The sequence below is a fragment of the Suillus plorans genome, assembly GCF_016647745.1.
Source record: "Suillus plorans strain S12 chromosome Unknown HD556scaffold_6, whole genome shotgun sequence".
NCBI lineage: Eukaryota > Fungi > Basidiomycota > Agaricomycetes > Boletales > Suillaceae > Suillus > Suillus plorans.
In genome coordinates this window covers 787,539-803,660 of record NW_024537390.1, presented here as the reverse complement: position 1 = coordinate 803,660, position 16,122 = coordinate 787,539, and the positions used below count along the sequence as shown (strand labels likewise).

The following is a 16,122-nucleotide window of genomic DNA, read 5'->3' as shown; positions in this document are numbered from 1 at the left end:
AAGGCATGCAAGCCCTCAATTTACCAGCCTTGGAAGCGGACCCGAAAATCTTGCAAGCGGGGCTCAATTGACACTTGCAAGCTGATTGCAACCTCATTTAGGGACAGATTAGGACATATTTTTGCAAAAGTTTCGTTTACGTCCCTCAAGAGCCTCGGGTCCCACCTTTGGAAATTTCCGACTTCACAATCAAACTAACGAGTAAGTTTCCAGTACTGCAGACAAGATCCACACTTCGTGGGAGCTCTTGTACGGTTGTGTCACGGGCCCCGGCGTAGTGAGAATGAGAAAAAAATGCATGATTGATGATTCCAAGCGGATGGTTTTTTTCGGGCGAAAGCCCCCAAATTGCCAATACTGACCCCAACTTGTACAAAAGTGAGCCGAGGTGAGCTGCGAGGCCTGCAATTCCCACATCAGTAGAAGTAAATGTGATGCAGCAAAGCGAACTTTGGATCCCCAAATCGTAAGAGCTGCAAAGCAACACATCAAGATGAAGCCAGATGAGGAGACAGTTAACAAAATAGTAAGAAGGTGTCCGCGTGAGCATAAGTACGGGCATCTGTGTCAATACAGGCATCCGCGACAATGCCGCATATCCACTGCGTCAGATCAATGCAAGCATGCGTCAATGCAGACAACCAGGTACGTGCAAGCATCTGCAAGCATCTGCAAGCATTCGCGTCCACGAAAGTGCATGCACACAGCAGCACATGTTGTTGGCAAGGACGAAACTCTCGCTCGCCACTGGCAAAAGGTGTCATGATGACTGTTTAGATCATCCGGCGCGGGCCTCCTTGGATCTCTGATGAGAAACCTGACGAGAGTTCATAACGGTGAACTTTCTACACGAGTAACTTGAAGCTTGAGAGAGCAGTGCAGTAGCACCCTCTACTCATGGCCAGATTCCCCGCCGGACTTGCCCTCATTGCATGCAGATGCACGCGAGGATCAGAGCCACCAGAGCTCGCTACAGTTTGTGGCAGAGAAGAAAATCCGAAAGGCGCCAGATGGCAGAGCTTGCTGGCCCGGAAATATAGCCTGGGTGCTGCCGGTGGTGCGCAGTTCGAAAAGAGAGGCAGTCAGCTTATTCTATGTGACCATACACTCGTACCTCACTTAGGGTAGAATTCCAATCACTTAGCGCCCCCGTCTGTGGCTTTCAAGATTATAGAATATAGCTCACAAGACTTTGCGACAGAGCCCAAATCGATTTGTAACTTTTCCACTAAATCGAGAGGAGCTGACGAGAGTAATATGTTACAACAACATCCGTTTTGCCCACCTCGGCATCGCGATGCACTCCCGCACATTTTCAATTCCGCTCATCCAGCTAATCAGACGTTCGAACCCCAGCCCATAACCCCCATGAGGCGCGCTTCCATACTTCCTTAAATCCACGTACCATCCGTATTCTTCCTCCTTGAGCCCATGCCTCCGTATAGCCTCGACCAAATGAGAGGACCTCTCTTCTCTGAGCGACCCACCCACGAGCTCACCGATGGAAGGAACTAGAAGATCAAAGCACGCTACAGTCTGCCCGTCATCATTAGCTCGCATATAGAATGGCTTCAGGGAAGTTGGGTAGTCTGTGACAAACACAGGACCGCCAACAAGTCGTTCCGAAACCCAGCGCTCGTGCTCGCTTTGCAATGCTCTCCCCCACGCAGGCTCGAATTCGAATCCAACTCGAGAAGAAGCATGGTATTTCTGCAGCTCATTTACAGCATCAGTATATGATATGCGTGTCCAGGGGATTCCTGGGCGCGATGCATCTTCCAGAGATTTTAGTTTTGCTTCGTCGCCATCTTTCCAAAGGAGGGCGTGTTCTGATCGACACTGAAGGACATTTTTGAGAGACTCCTCGACCACATCACATATGTCCCCGACGTGGTTAATAAATGCCCATTCAGCTTCGAGCATCCAGAATTCGGCGAGGTGCCTATTTGTTTGGGAACGTTCTGCCCGGAAGCAAGGAGAGAGCGTGTAAACCCGAGACAGGGAAGCAGCAAGGGCCTCCAGATGAAGTTGCGAAGATACAGTAAGATATGCAGGCTGGGAAAAGAACTCGGCTTGTGCGCTCGAATCGGGCGATTGCCTTGAAGGAGGGGCGGAAGAAGCGGGTGAGACACGAAACGTTTCACCACCGCCCTCGCAATCGTTTGAAGTCAGAATGGGCGTGTGCACGTAATGGAAGTCTTGGGCCTGGGTTCGGATGTGTCAACAACAGGGCGGACGATGGGATTTCCATTAGCACCTCATAATAACTATGTAGCATCCGGAGGACAGAGTCACGTAGACGGAGCATAGCAGCATTGATATCTGTTCGGGCCCTCAGATGAGCATTGTCCCTCAGAAACTCCACGGGTAAGGCTTGCTTCTGGATAGGGTAGGCCTTCAAAGAGTTTCAATTGACAACCTTTTATGAATCAGTAATACGTACCTCTGGGTTACATTCGCCCAAGATATCAACCGCCTCAACTTGCAGTTCATATGATTGTCCACGGCCCGTACTTTGGACCAGATTGCCACAAATGCGGACACTGGCGCCATTGGTTAAGCTGAGGGACGGTATTATAGACCTCTATGTTCAGAAATGCCTTGGGAACATACTTGTGTGGGGTAGCATCTGGCTTCAAGACTGCTTGCAGGCCGGAAGCACAACTTCCATCATTAATCACCGCGAAAGTGACATTTTTCTGCCTCCGTACAGATTTGATCCAACCACTCAGTTGTACTTCAATCGCCTGGCCAGTCGGTGGCAAGGAAGACAACAGCTGTCGGATCGTTGGGGGCAACGACGTTGAAGCTGTCGCAAAACGGCGCAGGAGCATGGAAGAAACTTGCACAGCCACACGTATCTTCGAACCATTTTTGTTGTGATCTTGTGGCATTGACAATGACATTATTATGACTTATGTATGGTCCGCAAAATGACTCAAAGCCACATGGGAAGCCTGGCAGGATAACTCATAAATAACTGATACAAACCGAGCGAATGTGTAGCTCGGTGCAATATTTTAGCATTAGCAAAAAACAGAAACACGATATACAGATGTGACAATGCAATACGAGCATGATATTTTCAAGACTGAACCATCAGAAACCCCTTCCTCGTCCCCTTCCCCTCCCTCGGCTGCGCCCGCGGTCAACTAACCCCCCTCGTGCACGGCCCCTTCCGCGTGCATCATCCTTTTTCCTGCCTTTGGGTTTTGGTGCGTCATCCACTAATAGAGTATCAAGAGGGAGGGCATCGGGAAGCACGAAGTAGCGGATATTGTTGCCGCGGATAGATAGAGAGTCGAGGGATGTTGGGTCCCGATTACGGGCTGTCATTTTGACAGTTTTAAGGTGGGTATTCATCTGCATATCTACACCTGTAAAAATGGTTTAGATTTTGTAAAGTGTTAGTTTTGTTCAGATCTGACACACCAGTGATTGTGCCATGGACTACAGAACCGTTCTTGAGCTCAATAGTCACGGTCTCATTATTGAGTTTCATCAAGAATCTGATGAAAACAAGGGTCAGCGCCCGATCTTTGTAATGCACAAAATGAAAGTTATCTTGAAAATGTCAGACCAAGACGAAAGAAACGCCTGCAGTATTCACCTTACGAGCTTCATGGTGGATTACGTCGATCCTGCAGCTGTAGTACTGTCTGAGGCTGATCGAGTGTCGAGTCGGCGCCCCTGTTGACTCTTGTTTGTGTGGTGGATCGATTTGCCGTCATGTCGGCGGTTGCATAATACATTTTTCATAGTCCGCTGTACGCGAGGGCACGCACTGACTAATCACATCAACCACGACGCTTTCGAGAAGATTCATTGACTTTGCCCGTCATACATTTATATAATTGTTGATTTGATTATAATGGTATTCTCCGAATTACTAATTGATGTAATATCAATGGTTACTAGTATGTTTTCCTAGAGAGCTCGCTGGCTTGGGAAACTGATTAGTGTTTGTTCTTATTTTGAATCTTCATATCGCCGCATATGTCCGTTGCCCCGAACAGTAATTCGGCCCCTGGTACGTACACCAAAGAACACCGAATATCTTGAGTCACTGCGAGTGAAAAGCCAATTAATTTTACCGCCCTGACTAGCTCATTTTCACGAGCTCGTTGCAAGTGGCAACTCCCGCCTCCGCTCATCGCTATAAGAACAGTGCTGACTCCTGAGGATTTATTGCATACCAAACAGAATCTCTGGGAGTTACTAATGACTTTGTCCATGAGGACGTTCGTCGCCGTTGCAGTCGGTATACTTTCTGCAGCTACTTCTGCCAATGCTATCACAAACGGTGTTGGTAAACTGCCTGGTCTGTCTCTCAGTTCTTGCCGATGCGATGATGAAGTTCATTGACGTGTTTGATGCAGTGATGGGTTACAATGGTACGTAGTATTGTCAAGAGTGCAGGAGCTCACCATTGATGATTAACGCCTGTGGCTGTCAGCTTGGAACGCCTTTGCGGTAAGTGAAAATTCTCAACCAAGAACAGTGACCTCATCGTAGTATTCGATAGTGCAACGTCAATGACACTCTCATCATACAGACTGCGAAATACATGAAGGAGTATGGCCTCCTGGTTAGTATCGTTGGCACATCTAAGTCAGACAAATTTCACTGGTTTACTTCGTTGTAGGATGTTGGTTATAACCACGTCAATCTTGACGATTGCTGGGCTATGAAGAATCGTAGCTCTACTGGCGAGGTCATGTCGGGTTGGTTTTTGTTAAACATCGAATACATGTGCTAATCAACCCTCATCAAAGATAGCATCAGGTTCCCAAGCATGAAAAAACTCACAGATCAGCTCCATGCTCTTGGTTTGTACGTGAACATGTATTGTCCGTACTACAACACCATTCACATATGCCTCCTAGCTACGCAGGCATTGTGTGAAGGTTACCTCTGACGAAAAGATACTTTCTCACTGTCAGTCTTAGTATTCCGACTCTGGCTGGTTTACCTGCGCCGGATATCCTGGCTCCTTCATGCATGAGGAACAGGACGCAATGACCTTTCAATCCTGGGGTTTCGACTTCCTCAAGTGAGCACTACTCATAAGGATGACTAGAAGGTCACTAACAACTCAATTTAGATATGATAACTGTGCCAGTAAGCATATCAGTGACCAGGAACTACCAGCCAATGCTGACCATTTTCGTTCCAGTTCCATTCGATGATATCATCCGAGAGGGCATGGTCGGAAGTGGGTAGAAATCCTCTCACCGTAGTCCATTTCCTAAATATTTTGAGCTATAGAGTACCAGCGCATGGCAGACGCTCTCGCTGCGGTAGCGAAGAAGACTGGCACTACCCTAATATTCAGTCTGTGTGAGTGGGGCTGGGTAAGTCTCATCTCCTATACTCATTTGTATTGCATCTCACGTCTCTGACGATCTTCTCAGAGTCACGTTTGGTTGTGAGTATCAATCTCATCCTGACAATCACTGTCTCACAGGAAAAGTATAGGTGGGGTGCCCAATTTTCTCACAGTTGGAGAGTTCGTCACCTCTCATCTAAACTCTGGCGACACACTGACCAGAAATATGATTAGATTGATGGCGACATTGCGCCTCAATGGAACTCGATTTCTAGTATCATCAACTCGTCAGTCACTGCTTCACGGGACCTTCTTCTCCTAATATTCAATACAGCGTGTCGTTCATTACTCAAGCTACTAACTACTATGGGCGCAATGATCTCGACATGGTAGGTGCAACCGAAGGTCTCGTTTTTAATAGTACTTAGTATATCATTCAAATGACAGCTCGAAATAGGCAACGGAAACCTCACGTACGACGAAGCAAAAACCCACTTTACTGTGTGGGCTCTTGTTAAGGCCCCCCTGCTCATTGGCACCAACGTGGGTACTTCATTCATTCCAAACAATGCAGCTCTCCAGCGCTCCTCACGTTTAGCTCGCCACCATAAGCCAGGAAATGCTCAGTATCCTGAAGAATCAAGAGATCATCGCGGTTAACCAGGACCCCATCTATGGCACTAGCATCTCGCCCTTCCGCTGGGGCATCAATGTACGTTACTGCCTTGGTGTTTTTTTATCATACACATCGTTGGCTGAACAGCCTGACTGGACCTACGATGCAACACACCCTGCTCAATACTGGAGTGGTCCCAGTGAGAAAGGAACGGTTTTCATGCTTGTACGTCATCTCAGAACCTCGGTATCATAATCATTTCAATAATAATCTACTCTAGATTAATACTTTGAACGAACCGGCTAATCTGTCTTTCAACCTCACCGAATCTCCTTGGATTCGTGCCGGCATCCAGTATTCCGTCCGGGTAGGCACACACGTGGCACTTCGCAGTCATTATTGATCATTTTTTTGGGATAGGATTTGTGGACGCACACGAACAACGGCACCGCTGTGCGTAGCTTCACGGCCATGAATGTCCCCGCGCATGGTGTAGTGGCGCTATTGCTCAATGAAGATGGGAATGAACCCGCTGGGTTGGTGCCACCCTGTGCTGGCGAGGCTCTTTCACAATGCACTGCTCAGGATGGGACGAAATACTCATGAGCCACGTCTAGTCTTACCCCTGACTCAGGAAGTAGCCGCAATGAATATTCATTCATTTTATCGTTGCGGTCTGTTGGATACAGTATCACAGTCACTTTGATTTGGTTAACTCATCGTGTGTATTTCAAAATTCAACGAAAAATTCAAAAGATCGAACCACGCGGATTTGCTAGAGTTGTTGGCTGATATGTCGGTCCTAAAATTCTACAATTATTCAAGTGAAAGGAATCTACAAAACAAGATTGGAGATCAACCCGAGAACCAAGAGCAATTTTGAAAGCCAGCCCTGCTACTGTGTGGCTTGTTACGATGTGTCTAACGTATACCAAGTACAATCGGCCGCCGTACCCATTGCTTAGAGTGTTGGGGGAACCATCCTCGAGCCCAGCACCGACAGTATGCCTTCATATGTGGCTTCTATGGTCTGGAAGTACTCCTCCGTGTTCTGATCTTGCATGTTGCCAGCGGGTACATCCAACGTAAACGATGGCTTGAAGCGGAGATAGCCAGAATACTCGGGGATATCAGCGTCTAGGGATAACGGAATTCCTCCCTGTTAGACACAATGTATCAATATATGACGAGCCAAAACCTGAGATTCAAACATACTGCCACAGAAGTGAGATATGTCCAAGCTCGCGCGGCATTGGGCGTGTTATAACCACCTAAAGCCTAGGATGGTATGCGGGAAGATGTTCTGATAAGTAGCACCATACCTCCGCCAAGTAACATTTTTTTCCCTTTCCATTCGTGGATGATGCGATGTATGCACCAGCCGAGCGAGCCTTCGCCACCTAAGGACCAGTTGAAGGTTGCCATGGGATCACCCGCTAGGCCATCTAAGCCACACTGAATTATAATGAAATCAGGTCGAAAGATGTCCTTGACATGTTCGATGATAGGCCAAATGCGGAGGAACGTTTTGTTGGATGCACCAGCTTTGAGTGGCACTGATAAAGTGAAAGGATCGAAGGCCGGATCATCGACGTCCGGAAGGGAAGCGAGGGGGGAAAGAGGGAAAAATCCTGGAGCTGCGTGATGAATAGATAGTGTCTAAAAAGAATTCTTTGGGTCACATATTGTCAATGATTCAAGGTGCACGCACAAGAACTTGAGCAGCAGCCGTGGAACCAGGTTTGTGAAAAGCTTGTGACACTGCATCTGAAAAATGAAGGTCAAGGTCGAGATACATCACACGTGGTTTCTTCAACGGATGTGTAGAAGGTATTGTTCGTTTGAGGAAAAGAATAGCGAGAACGCAATCAGCTACGTAGCAAAAACCTGAAGCCCGTGCTTTTTTGGCGTGATGTCTGTATATGATGACACTGAGATTCCAAGGACAGTTCGCCATGAACTAAGCGAGCATTTACCTTCCGCCATCCCAGCAAATGGCTATGTCCGAAATATCGTTTCTAATCGCAGCCGCTCCGGTCAAGGTAGCTCCAGCGACTAGTGTGATGTAGTCTTTGATTCCATGAAACATGGGGCAGTCCTACATAGTGATACATTGACAGGTCGCGAAATGACAAAATCTGTTTGGTATACGCACGTCTTCAAGCCCAAACTCTGAAGCTTCTAGCAGGTTCTGCGCATCGCTTGATTGATTCATGACGTATTCAAGATAGTCACGAGTGTGGTAAGCCAAGAGCTCCTTCTGGCCAGCAGGCCGTGGTCGCACAACCAGAAATCGTTGGGACTCTTGACCAGTGCATGTTGCCAGAAGTCCATATGCGTGAACGAGTGAATAGACGAGGAGAGAACGATTTCTATTGGAAGGTAGACGTGAAGATATCTGCCACGGTGGTGCAGAATATCCGAGAGAATGGATTAGACATCACCCGATGACACACAATGGATTCGTAGGTAATCGTGCTCACTTTGACTAGGTCTTCTGAGAAGATGTAGGCCACGGGTCTAGCATGCAACCCAGTAGATTCAACACGGGAGTCCATCTGAGTCTAGTCTGTCACAGCGGGACGGTCACGGTAGTCACGTACCTGGCAGTTAGCAGAATGAGCGTACACTGTAAATACTGCTTTGATCATCTTCTTTCTTACATGGATTTTCATCAACGACGCCAACTGAGAGTAATATCCAGCCTATATGTCACGCCGGTATACGAGTAAGTACACCCTTTCTCGTACGTAGAATAACTGATTTATGTACCCTTTCGATGCGATAATACGAAGTGATTGACATGATAACCCAATTGAACTCAGTTGTGAGGTCACTTGTTAGGCTTCATTAGTAGACAGCGCCTTCCGCAAGAACTGGATCGATTCCTCCTCCTGCCGACCAAATATTTCAAGAGCTTCTTTGATCTTTCGAGAGGTTTCTGCATCTTTTGGAAGTGCAATTTGCAAGGCAGCTGCGTTGTTGGACAGATAGTCAACATCAAACACTGTATTTCAAACTTGAGATTGCGGTTTGAAATCGAAAATGCAACAAACAAACCAGACTTTTCTTCGATCACTTTCAATGTAACAGCGGCCAACTCATCATCTGATCTTCCTGGAGCAACAGCGAGCAGAGTGAGAACCCTGTCCGAAATTGTCAAATGATGCGGACGAAGTCTTGCTAGAGCAACAGCCTGCAAAAGTGATACGCATGAACATGCAGGAGTTCGTCAATTTCAATGCTCACCTCGTCTACTGTAATGATACTGGTTGCACAAAGCAGGTTGAGTGGATTATACTTTCAGGGGTAAGTACAACTTTTACCTCGCTGGCATTACAGCCGTGCTAATTTGTCTCTCCTTGAAGGCTTGGATGATGGAGTATATGATCGGTGACATAGGATGCTGCCGAACGGGGTCGCTGTATTCAATGTATGAGGAGGAACCTTCAGGAAAGTGCACTCGTAATTCTGGAGGCTTTGATTAGATCTCACTTATAGAACCAAGTCTGGAAAGCCTACCATTGAAGTAAGGTGCAATATAGAGACATCCCGCCTGCGATGCTGCCATAGCCTGCGGGACAGAGAACAAACAAGTTGCGAGTGTACGTATGCCACTTTCCTCTAGCTCCTTGCACGCAAGGATACTTTCAGGAGTGGCTGGTATTTTTATACATACCCTATCTCTGTGAGAAGCACTATCAGTCTGCCTTCTAAAAGATGAACTAGAATGTTCTACCCACCTAGATATGCCGTGTTTGCCAAAGACACTGATAAGAGCCTTTGCGTGTGCAACGGTGACATCTTTGTCGTACGCTGTGCGAGGGGATGTCTGTACGAGAACCCTACCCGTCTTGTCTAGATAAGGAATAACGATGCTGGCTAGAAGGACAGTCTAGATAAGAGAATTTCAAGTTGATCGATGTGTATTGTGATCCCAATCATACATACCACGAGGTCGAGCACCTTCAAAATACCATCCTCTGTTGATATGTCGATTGCGGCGTCTTGTACATACTGAGACACAAGGGGTTCCAGGTTCACGTCCCACTGTACTTGTAACTGGCCATTGACAATCGCCTGGTTAGATGTCATGGAATGAAACGTCGTCGAGACAGACAAGGATTCGGCTGCCTTGGCATCCATTGAATCGATGTCCACGAGAACCCCTAGGGCTTGTATCTGCGACAGTAAGGTATTCGCCATGATAGCAATTTGATAGAATCAGTGAGTATCAAGGATAATCGATATCTCGAAGTGCCTCCGAGTGAATCCCAAACCCCGTGTCCATATTATTACGTACCGGTCACGAGCAAAGACATGCACTTTTTACCGTCTCTTTCGTACCCGTTATTGCCCACTACAAGGAGAACGTCTCTCACAAGCCTTGGCGCTGGCCAATGTTAGTGGGAGATGTCTACCAAGTGTCTCCATTGCAAGTACTTCCCTCTCTATCTTTGGAAAGCATTCCGCGTCTTCAAGTCATTGCCCTGGTCTCTGCAAGATCAACCTGAATGTGGTGGTCCATGAATGTCGCTCATAGTGTAACGGGAACGAACTGCAAGGGGAACCCAAGGCCAGACCTCTATAGCGGGAGGCTACGACTCTATCTATCGAGGACAGACTACGACACGCGCGACGCGGCGCGAAGGCTACCGACTACGAGCCAGGACACCTGCCACCGCGCCAGGACACCTGCCACTGCGCCAGGACCTGCCTAGGTCTGATGGGACGCCCTGCAGCCCTGCTCCATTGGCACAATGCATCAATGCATCATTCCCGGTTCACAATCCTCGACTCCTAGGCGGGCTATGATCGGGTTTTTCCCTGTCATCCTCGTGGTGAGGTGTGTAGCCCGTGAGTTTCATTCGGCATTGGATGTTCCATTGATTGAGTTGATCTAGATTCGTTCTATCGGAACAACTAAAGGGGTCCAGATATTGCTCTTTCTTCGTCGACGGTAGTACTCATTGTCACATTTGTCCTCGAGGACGTTAAACATTTGTCTTTTAGGACGTAACACGTTCGTGGTCGCAAATGTGTTCTGATTCGGCGTTTATTGAGGAGCATGTTGCATTTCTCAGTTGTCTGTCCAATTCCGAGTTTGTTGCGTCATCGTTGTGATTCACTGACATTAATATTAATGGTGATGTCCTAAGCTCTCGTCTCGTTGATGTGAAGTATTATTTTGATGCAATTTGTGGCATAGATCGATTCGCGCTATCTATATGTGCATTTGATAGCAAGTAACAGTCCAGAATATGATTTTGCAATTCGAAAATCGAAAAACGGAGCACCGGTCCTTGCATTCTTCACGACGAGCACCTATGAGTGTTGCGCAAGAGCGCGTCGATGAACCACAAAGCTATTGTTCTCTTGGAGAATTCACCAGACAACTACCAGCATGGTGCAAAGTTGCCCGCCACAAAGTACACCAACAAGATCATGCCGATGCAAAGAAGAGAAAGAAGCTGGAACAAGCCGCAGCAAGATGATCTGAAAGTCAACATGAATTTGTACTATTTCTACCGCAAAAATAATGTACACATACTTGCGAATGACAAACCAAGGAGTCGGGGATCCGGGTGCTTGCACCGTTACCGATTCATAACTCTGACTTCGCCTGCTCCCGTGATGTATGATACATACTGGAGACCCGCCGAGCCCGCCATACGAAAAATCCAGCAGATAGATTCCTCGATTGAAATGGGTTATGATTATAGTCCCACGGTGTTACGAAAGATGTCGGTACTCTGGCAGGCCTGTTTCAAGGGTAACCATCGTGACATCCTAATACCATGATGTCGCGCACCGTTACGGACTACGGTAACTTCATGGACACGTGGGAAGTTGGGAATCGTGACGAGAGCAATATTGGGTACCGGGGGACACCAAGTTTGAAGAGGCCAAATCATTAGCCGGACCACCGGAAGTAGCTAAAACACCTCCATTGATTATTACTATATAATTCCGGCTTCAGAAGCTTCAAATTGCCTCTGGCACCTGTCGCTACTAGTTACTAGTAGTACTCACTGGCAATTAGCTTGACAGAATGAATTTCACAGGCTAAAATCAATTACTCAAGTCAAGTTCGGGGAGAACGTTTTGCACGAACCACCGCTTGTGAGTCTCGTGCACGGTCCTCCCACTTGCATTGATCATGCGTTCCACCGCGCCAAACGCCGGTCTTCCCCCGACATTATGTGACTCTTATATAAAAAGGCATCTGTTGGAGTACTTTCTACAGCATCTGGTCAGCTACGTATACCCTATCAATTGGGTTGCAAGATGCTATCCAGCCTTCTGAGTTGTGGTGTCCTTGCAAGCGCTATTTTCGCGAGTTGTGCTGCCACCGTGACGACTGTCAGTGTTGATGGCACAGCTTCCCATAGCATTCCGCCTCTGCTTTGTGAGTTGAGATATTTACCTGTGACCCTGAGTATTTTGCGTTAACATACTGCTCATGATCAGTTGGACAGATGTTCGAGGCAAGTCAATAGTGATGAAATTCGTGCTTCCTTTCTGACATGCAACATATCGGTGACTCGTAGGATATCAGTGTACGTTTCCCATGTAATGTACTGTGACCTATTAATCATTTCTTCCCTCATTGTAGTATGTAAGAGCATATCATCATGGTCAAGATAATTTATAAGTGTTTTTAAAATAACGTTTACCCTCTTGCGCAGAGCGGTGATGGTGGCATCTACGCCGAATGTCAGTGCTTCATCGAATTTACGCTCCTGGTATGCTTCTGAGGTTCTTTTGCAAGTGCTTCAAAACCGCGCCTTCCAGCAGGTGAAACCAAGTAAGATTCACGTAGCTATATTCTTCGAGCTGTAATCCTTGACACGTATCTAGATGTAATTGATGCTCTCTTCGGCTGGGCCCCAATCAACGGCACATCCATCAATGTTATTGCTGACCCCATCCCGCTCTCTGGTGCCCTGCCCAACTCCCTTGAGCTCACCATCCCATCCGGCTCCTCAGGTCAAGTAGGATTCGGCAATGAGGGCTATTGGGGTATGTCCAATTAACCTGGGGACTTGTACATCGAGTTCATTGTTTTCTTTCTAGGCATAAACGTCAACGCCTCTTGGACTTACAACGCCTCTTTCTACTACAGATTTCCTAGGGCATCCAACTTTTCAGGAAAATTCACTGTCATGCTCCAGTCTTCTATGGGTGTAGTCTATGCAAATGCTTCTATCCCTGTCTCCGGCTCCACCACAGCCTGGATGCAGGTCATGGTGCATCTCACACCTACCTCAAGCCCTGTGTCAACTACCAATATCTTCACGGTCACAGTCGATGGTGCCAGCGCAATTGGAGAGACGATCAACTTCGCAATGTTCTCTCTCTTCCCTCCGACATTCAAGGGCAGAACCAATGGCCTGCGCATGGATATTGCACAGGCGTGTTTTCATCTAGAGTTGAATTAACATGTTCTGACAGCAGCACGCAGACATTGTATGACATGAAACCTTCGTTTTTCCGTTTTCCTGGTGGTAATAACTTGGTAGGCTTTATATAGCGCCATATTTATCTACGTTAACGATCTTTCTAGGAGGTAAACATAAATATTGGCCGGCCTATTATGGACTCGATCATTAACGCAACACTAGGGTAAAAGTCTTTCTACACGCTGGCAATGGAATGCAACGGTAGGCAACCTCACTGACCGTCCAGGACGCATGGGTAACTGGGGATACATCAACACTGAGTCCGTGCCATTCTCATGACTTTGACTCCGCCACCAATAACAAATTTGCCCCTTTTTCAGCGGTCTCGGTCTTCTCGAGTACTTGTATCTTTGCGAAGATATGGAAATGGAGCCCATCATGGCTGTATGGGCAGGTATATAACAGGCGTGCATATCATATTGTTTGCATGCTTATTTCACGCACAGGGTACTCACTCGACGGGGCCAGCCTCCCTGAGAACGATCTTGCGCCATACATTCAACAGGCAATCGACCAGATTAATTTTGTCATCGGTGATCCAGCCACGAGTAAACCAGCTGCCCTGCGTGCATCTCTTGGCCACCCAGAACCATTCAATCTGCAGTATGTCGAAATTGGAAATGAAGACTTCTTAGCGTCAAAATCGTGAGTTCCTTATTTAAAATTAACGGATGAATGAGCATGTCAATGATGCACCACAAGGTATATGTACCGCTGGAAAGATTTCGCGGAACACTTGGAGGCTACATTCCCTCATCTGAGTGAGCACTACACTGCTGCGCAGGAGCTTGCCTCTGACTGGTATATTTCTTTATAGAGTTCATCGCGACCTCGCACCTCTTCAATCGCACCCTTGATCCAATCCCAAAGCAGTACGATAACCACGTGTACCAGACACCTGGCTGGTTCGCAGAAAACACGTTCTACTACGATTCTGTCGAGGTTCGTACGCTCTGCATTCGCCCTACATCATAATGGGAACCTGGCTGATACGGCCGAAAGCGCAATGGCATTTACTACTTTGAGGGTGAATATGCTGTTGTATCAACTAACGCCAGCGATCTCTTTGGCAAATCCTTCAACGGTCGCCTCGTATACCCTAATATGCAAGGTGTGTGTTCTCTCGTGGTTGTGAACGGTACCTAAGGCCAGGACAGGTTCTGTAGGGGAGGCCGCATTCATGACCGGTCTCGAGCGTAACAGTGACATTGTATTCGCTGCGTCGTATGCCCCGTTGTTAATGGTGAGCTGACTTTTAATTCTGCAACTAGAGTGAACACTAATAATCGCACTTTAGAACACTGCTAACTATCAGTGGTCACCCAACCTTATTGCGTTTGAGTGAGTTGCTCAAAACAATTGAAGATATATATCAGATTCATATCCTTTTAGTGCGTCACATGTGTATCCATCAACCAGCTTTTATACACAACAGGTAGTGATATTTGATATTTGAGTAGAACTGCATCCCTCAAACATCTGCTGCAGCTCTTCAGTCTCAACCGTGGAACCGAATATTTCCCAAGCACCCTGCCTCAAAATGGCACACTCTACTGGAGTGTCACGCGTGATGCACCCACCAACACGGTTATCATCAAGGTACTCAAGGCTCTACTTGTTCTGTTGGTTGTGACGATTCATATTTTATCAAGGTTGCCAACACGGGCATGACAGCTGAAGAAATGTTATTCGAGCTTCCCTTCAACAGTGTTCACGGCACTGGCAATGCGACAGTGCTCTCAGGCTCTGCCACTGCAAACAACTCGCCCGAGACACCCAACGCTGTCATGCCGGTCACTTCACAGATTAAAACTGGTAAGAGTTTCTCATACACTGCCCCAGCGTACAGTGTCAACGTGCTGCGGGTGGAGGCGAAGTAGGGATAGAGTATCACTTGGTGACATGCAATAAATCAGGAATATTTCGTATGGACCATATCGTATGAAGACCGCTGCCTGTACTCCATCCCAGCTCCTACTACAATAGGAAGTATGCATGATATTATGTTCTATGTTGTAGTACATAGAGTCAGACACTAATAAAAAGTTGTTCGTTCAGCTTGATGGAGCGGAATGCGATGACGCTGGTGACTTTGGCATGATCATCCACAACTCCCTTTTCTGTACCATTGTGAGCTTAACGTCCTTCCCGACATACGGCTTCAGCTAATTTCAGGAAAACAATAGACGGGGGGAAATGTTGGATGAGGGGTAGATACACGTGTGCACAACGACCAAGAGTCAGATACAAATCAAGAGAATAACAAAGCAAAAGTAGTCAGAAAAGTAGAATTGATAACACCTATACAACATACCTCGCTCTTTTTGATCTCCTCTATGCTTGGCGCTACAAATACCCGCACTTTCTCGTCCAGTAAACGGTACTTCGACGCGCCTCGGATGACATGTTTGCCTGGGGCACCCGTGCGGTGTCCACCAGGGAGAAAGGCCTGTCTAGTTCCTACGTACAGTGTGAGCGTTGATATGAGAGGACCGGTCGTTTAGACAGAAACCATAATTGGGGACAGCCCGACACAAATGAGAAATTGACAGCAAGGTGTGTTCTACCATTCCAAGAGAAAAAGTTGCTTGGCTCACCTTTATAGAAGTCCTTGTTCCCCCGCTTGGGCGTCAAAGCTCGCCGCGAAGCTTTCGAAAGACAGACAGCCGTGAAGAACATTGATGAATTACTTCGGGTCTGTTAAACTTGGAGAC

General features: G+C 47.2%; 8 protein-coding genes across 8 annotated transcripts; 2 read left to right on the top strand and 6 right to left on the bottom strand.

Moving 5' to 3' along the window:
• Positions 1–75: 75 nt before the first annotated feature.
• On the bottom strand, positions 76–739 carry HD556DRAFT_806345 (uncharacterized protein). The gene has a single exon (XM_041311686.1). The coding sequence runs from the start codon at positions 578–580 to the stop codon at positions 146–148; it is 435 nt and encodes a 144-aa protein (XP_041165419.1). The 5' UTR covers positions 581–739; the 3' UTR covers positions 76–145.
• Positions 740–1,260: 521 nt separating this feature from the next.
• Positions 1,261–2,834, bottom strand: HD556DRAFT_1429796 (uncharacterized protein; the record flags this gene model as incomplete). Its single annotated transcript, XM_041304850.1, has 4 exons — positions 1,261–2,205; positions 2,258–2,395; positions 2,444–2,561; positions 2,614–2,834. 4 exons carry the CDS (start codon positions 2,832–2,834, stop codon positions 1,261–1,263), a joined length of 1,422 nt encoding a protein of 473 aa, XP_041165418.1.
• Positions 2,835–2,984: 150 nt separating this feature from the next.
• HD556DRAFT_1335873 (Sm-like ribonucleoprotein) lies at positions 2,985–3,732 on the bottom strand. Its single transcript, XM_041301891.1, has 3 exons — positions 3,611–3,732; positions 3,433–3,509; positions 2,985–3,377 (listed from the first exon to the last, which is right to left on the bottom strand). The coding sequence occupies exons 1-3, from the start codon at positions 3,622–3,624 to the stop codon at positions 3,100–3,102; spliced, it is 369 nt and encodes a 122-aa protein (XP_041165417.1). The 5' UTR covers positions 3,625–3,732; the 3' UTR covers positions 2,985–3,099.
• Positions 3,733–3,781: 49 nt separating this feature from the next.
• HD556DRAFT_1335868 (glycoside hydrolase family 27 protein) lies at positions 3,782–6,715 on the top strand. Its single transcript, XM_041301890.1, has 20 exons — positions 3,782–4,321; positions 4,380–4,394; positions 4,457–4,473; positions 4,526–4,588; positions 4,646–4,724; positions 4,776–4,833; positions 4,887–4,899; positions 4,950–5,053; positions 5,105–5,121; positions 5,177–5,215; positions 5,269–5,354; positions 5,415–5,428; positions 5,479–5,509; positions 5,564–5,616; positions 5,664–5,718; positions 5,777–5,872; positions 5,928–6,041; positions 6,093–6,170; positions 6,226–6,312; positions 6,366–6,715. The coding sequence occupies exons 1-20, from the start codon at positions 4,222–4,224 to the stop codon at positions 6,549–6,551; spliced, it is 1,305 nt and encodes a 434-aa protein (XP_041165416.1). The 5' UTR covers positions 3,782–4,221; the 3' UTR covers positions 6,552–6,715.
• HD556DRAFT_1494369 (uncharacterized protein) lies at positions 6,690–8,876 on the bottom strand. The gene is made up of 7 exons (XM_041308854.1): positions 8,429–8,876; positions 8,101–8,343; positions 7,922–8,043; positions 7,657–7,861; positions 7,268–7,604; positions 7,161–7,216; positions 6,690–7,104 (listed from the first exon to the last, which is right to left on the bottom strand). The coding sequence occupies exons 1-7, from the start codon at positions 8,501–8,503 to the stop codon at positions 6,907–6,909; spliced, it is 1,236 nt and encodes a 411-aa protein (XP_041165415.1). The 5' UTR covers positions 8,504–8,876; the 3' UTR covers positions 6,690–6,906.
• On the bottom strand, positions 8,556–10,254 carry HD556DRAFT_805972 (uncharacterized protein). The gene is made up of 7 exons (XM_041311685.1): positions 9,897–10,254; positions 9,689–9,840; positions 9,468–9,631; positions 9,272–9,416; positions 9,195–9,213; positions 9,006–9,141; positions 8,556–8,952 (listed from the first exon to the last, which is right to left on the bottom strand). The coding sequence occupies exons 1-7, from the start codon at positions 10,149–10,151 to the stop codon at positions 8,786–8,788; spliced, it is 1,038 nt and encodes a 345-aa protein (XP_041165414.1). The 5' UTR covers positions 10,152–10,254; the 3' UTR covers positions 8,556–8,785.
• A 1,820-nt stretch (positions 10,255–12,074) lies between these two features.
• On the top strand, positions 12,075–15,276 carry HD556DRAFT_1494357 (glycoside hydrolase family 51 protein; the record flags this gene model as incomplete). Its single annotated transcript, XM_041308853.1, has 18 exons — positions 12,075–12,354; positions 12,417–12,444; positions 12,637–12,662; positions 12,718–12,753; positions 12,807–12,968; positions 13,023–13,362; positions 13,404–13,464; positions 13,571–13,668; positions 13,729–13,802; positions 13,855–14,053; positions 14,111–14,169; positions 14,226–14,350; positions 14,411–14,519; positions 14,566–14,651; positions 14,706–14,749; positions 14,801–14,846; positions 14,897–15,007; positions 15,061–15,276. Coding segments are annotated over exons 1-18 (1,941 nt in total), but the record flags the coding sequence as incomplete, so codon positions are not given.
• A 383-nt stretch (positions 15,277–15,659) lies between these two features.
• On the bottom strand, positions 15,660–16,087 carry HD556DRAFT_1228449 (uncharacterized protein; the record flags this gene model as incomplete). The annotated part of the gene is made up of 2 exons (XM_041297223.1): positions 15,660–15,868; positions 16,006–16,087. 2 exons carry the CDS (start codon positions 16,085–16,087, stop codon positions 15,660–15,662), a joined length of 291 nt encoding a protein of 96 aa, XP_041165412.1.
• Between the last annotated feature and the right edge of the window lie 35 nt (positions 16,088–16,122).

Bases quoted from the DNA above. Each gene is read 5' to 3' on its own strand.
- HD556DRAFT_806345 (XM_041311686.1), bottom strand. From the start codon at position 580: ATGCCTGTATTGACACAGATGCCCGTACTTATGCTCACGCGGACACCT.
- HD556DRAFT_805972 (XM_041311685.1), bottom strand. From the start codon at position 10,151: ATGGCGAATACCTTACTGTCGCAGATACAAGCCCTAGGGGTTCTCGTG. The intron at 9,632-9,688 runs GTGGGTAGAACA...TGCTTCTCACAG, and splicing joins GGCAAACACGGCATATCTAG to AGATAGGGTATGTATAAAAA. The intron at 9,417-9,467 runs GTAGGCTTTCCA...CAAAGCCTCCAG, and splicing joins TATTGCACCTTACTTCAATG to AATTACGAGTGCACTTTCCT.
- HD556DRAFT_1335868 (XM_041301890.1), top strand. From the start codon at position 4,222: ATGACTTTGTCCATGAGGACGTTCGTCGCCGTTGCAGTCGGTATACTT. The intron at 5,510-5,563 runs GTTCGTCACCTC...AAATATGATTAG, and splicing joins AATTTTCTCACAGTTGGAGA to ATTGATGGCGACATTGCGCC. The intron at 6,171-6,225 runs GTACGTCATCTC...AATCTACTCTAG, and splicing joins AAGGAACGGTTTTCATGCTT to ATTAATACTTTGAACGAACC.
- HD556DRAFT_1494369 (XM_041308854.1), bottom strand. From the start codon at position 8,503: ATGGACTCCCGTGTTGAATCTACTGGGTTGCATGCTAGACCCGTGGCC. The intron at 7,217-7,267 runs GTATGGTGCTAC...CCTAGGCTTTAG, and splicing joins AAAAATGTTACTTGGCGGAG to GTGGTTATAACACGCCCAAT. The intron at 7,105-7,160 runs GTATGTTTGAAT...TGTGTCTAACAG, and splicing joins CATATCTCACTTCTGTGGCA to GGAGGAATTCCGTTATCCCT.
- HD556DRAFT_1335873 (XM_041301891.1), bottom strand. The intron at 3,378-3,432 runs GTGTGTCAGATC...CCATTTTTACAG, and splicing joins AGTCCATGGCACAATCACTG to GTGTAGATATGCAGATGAAT.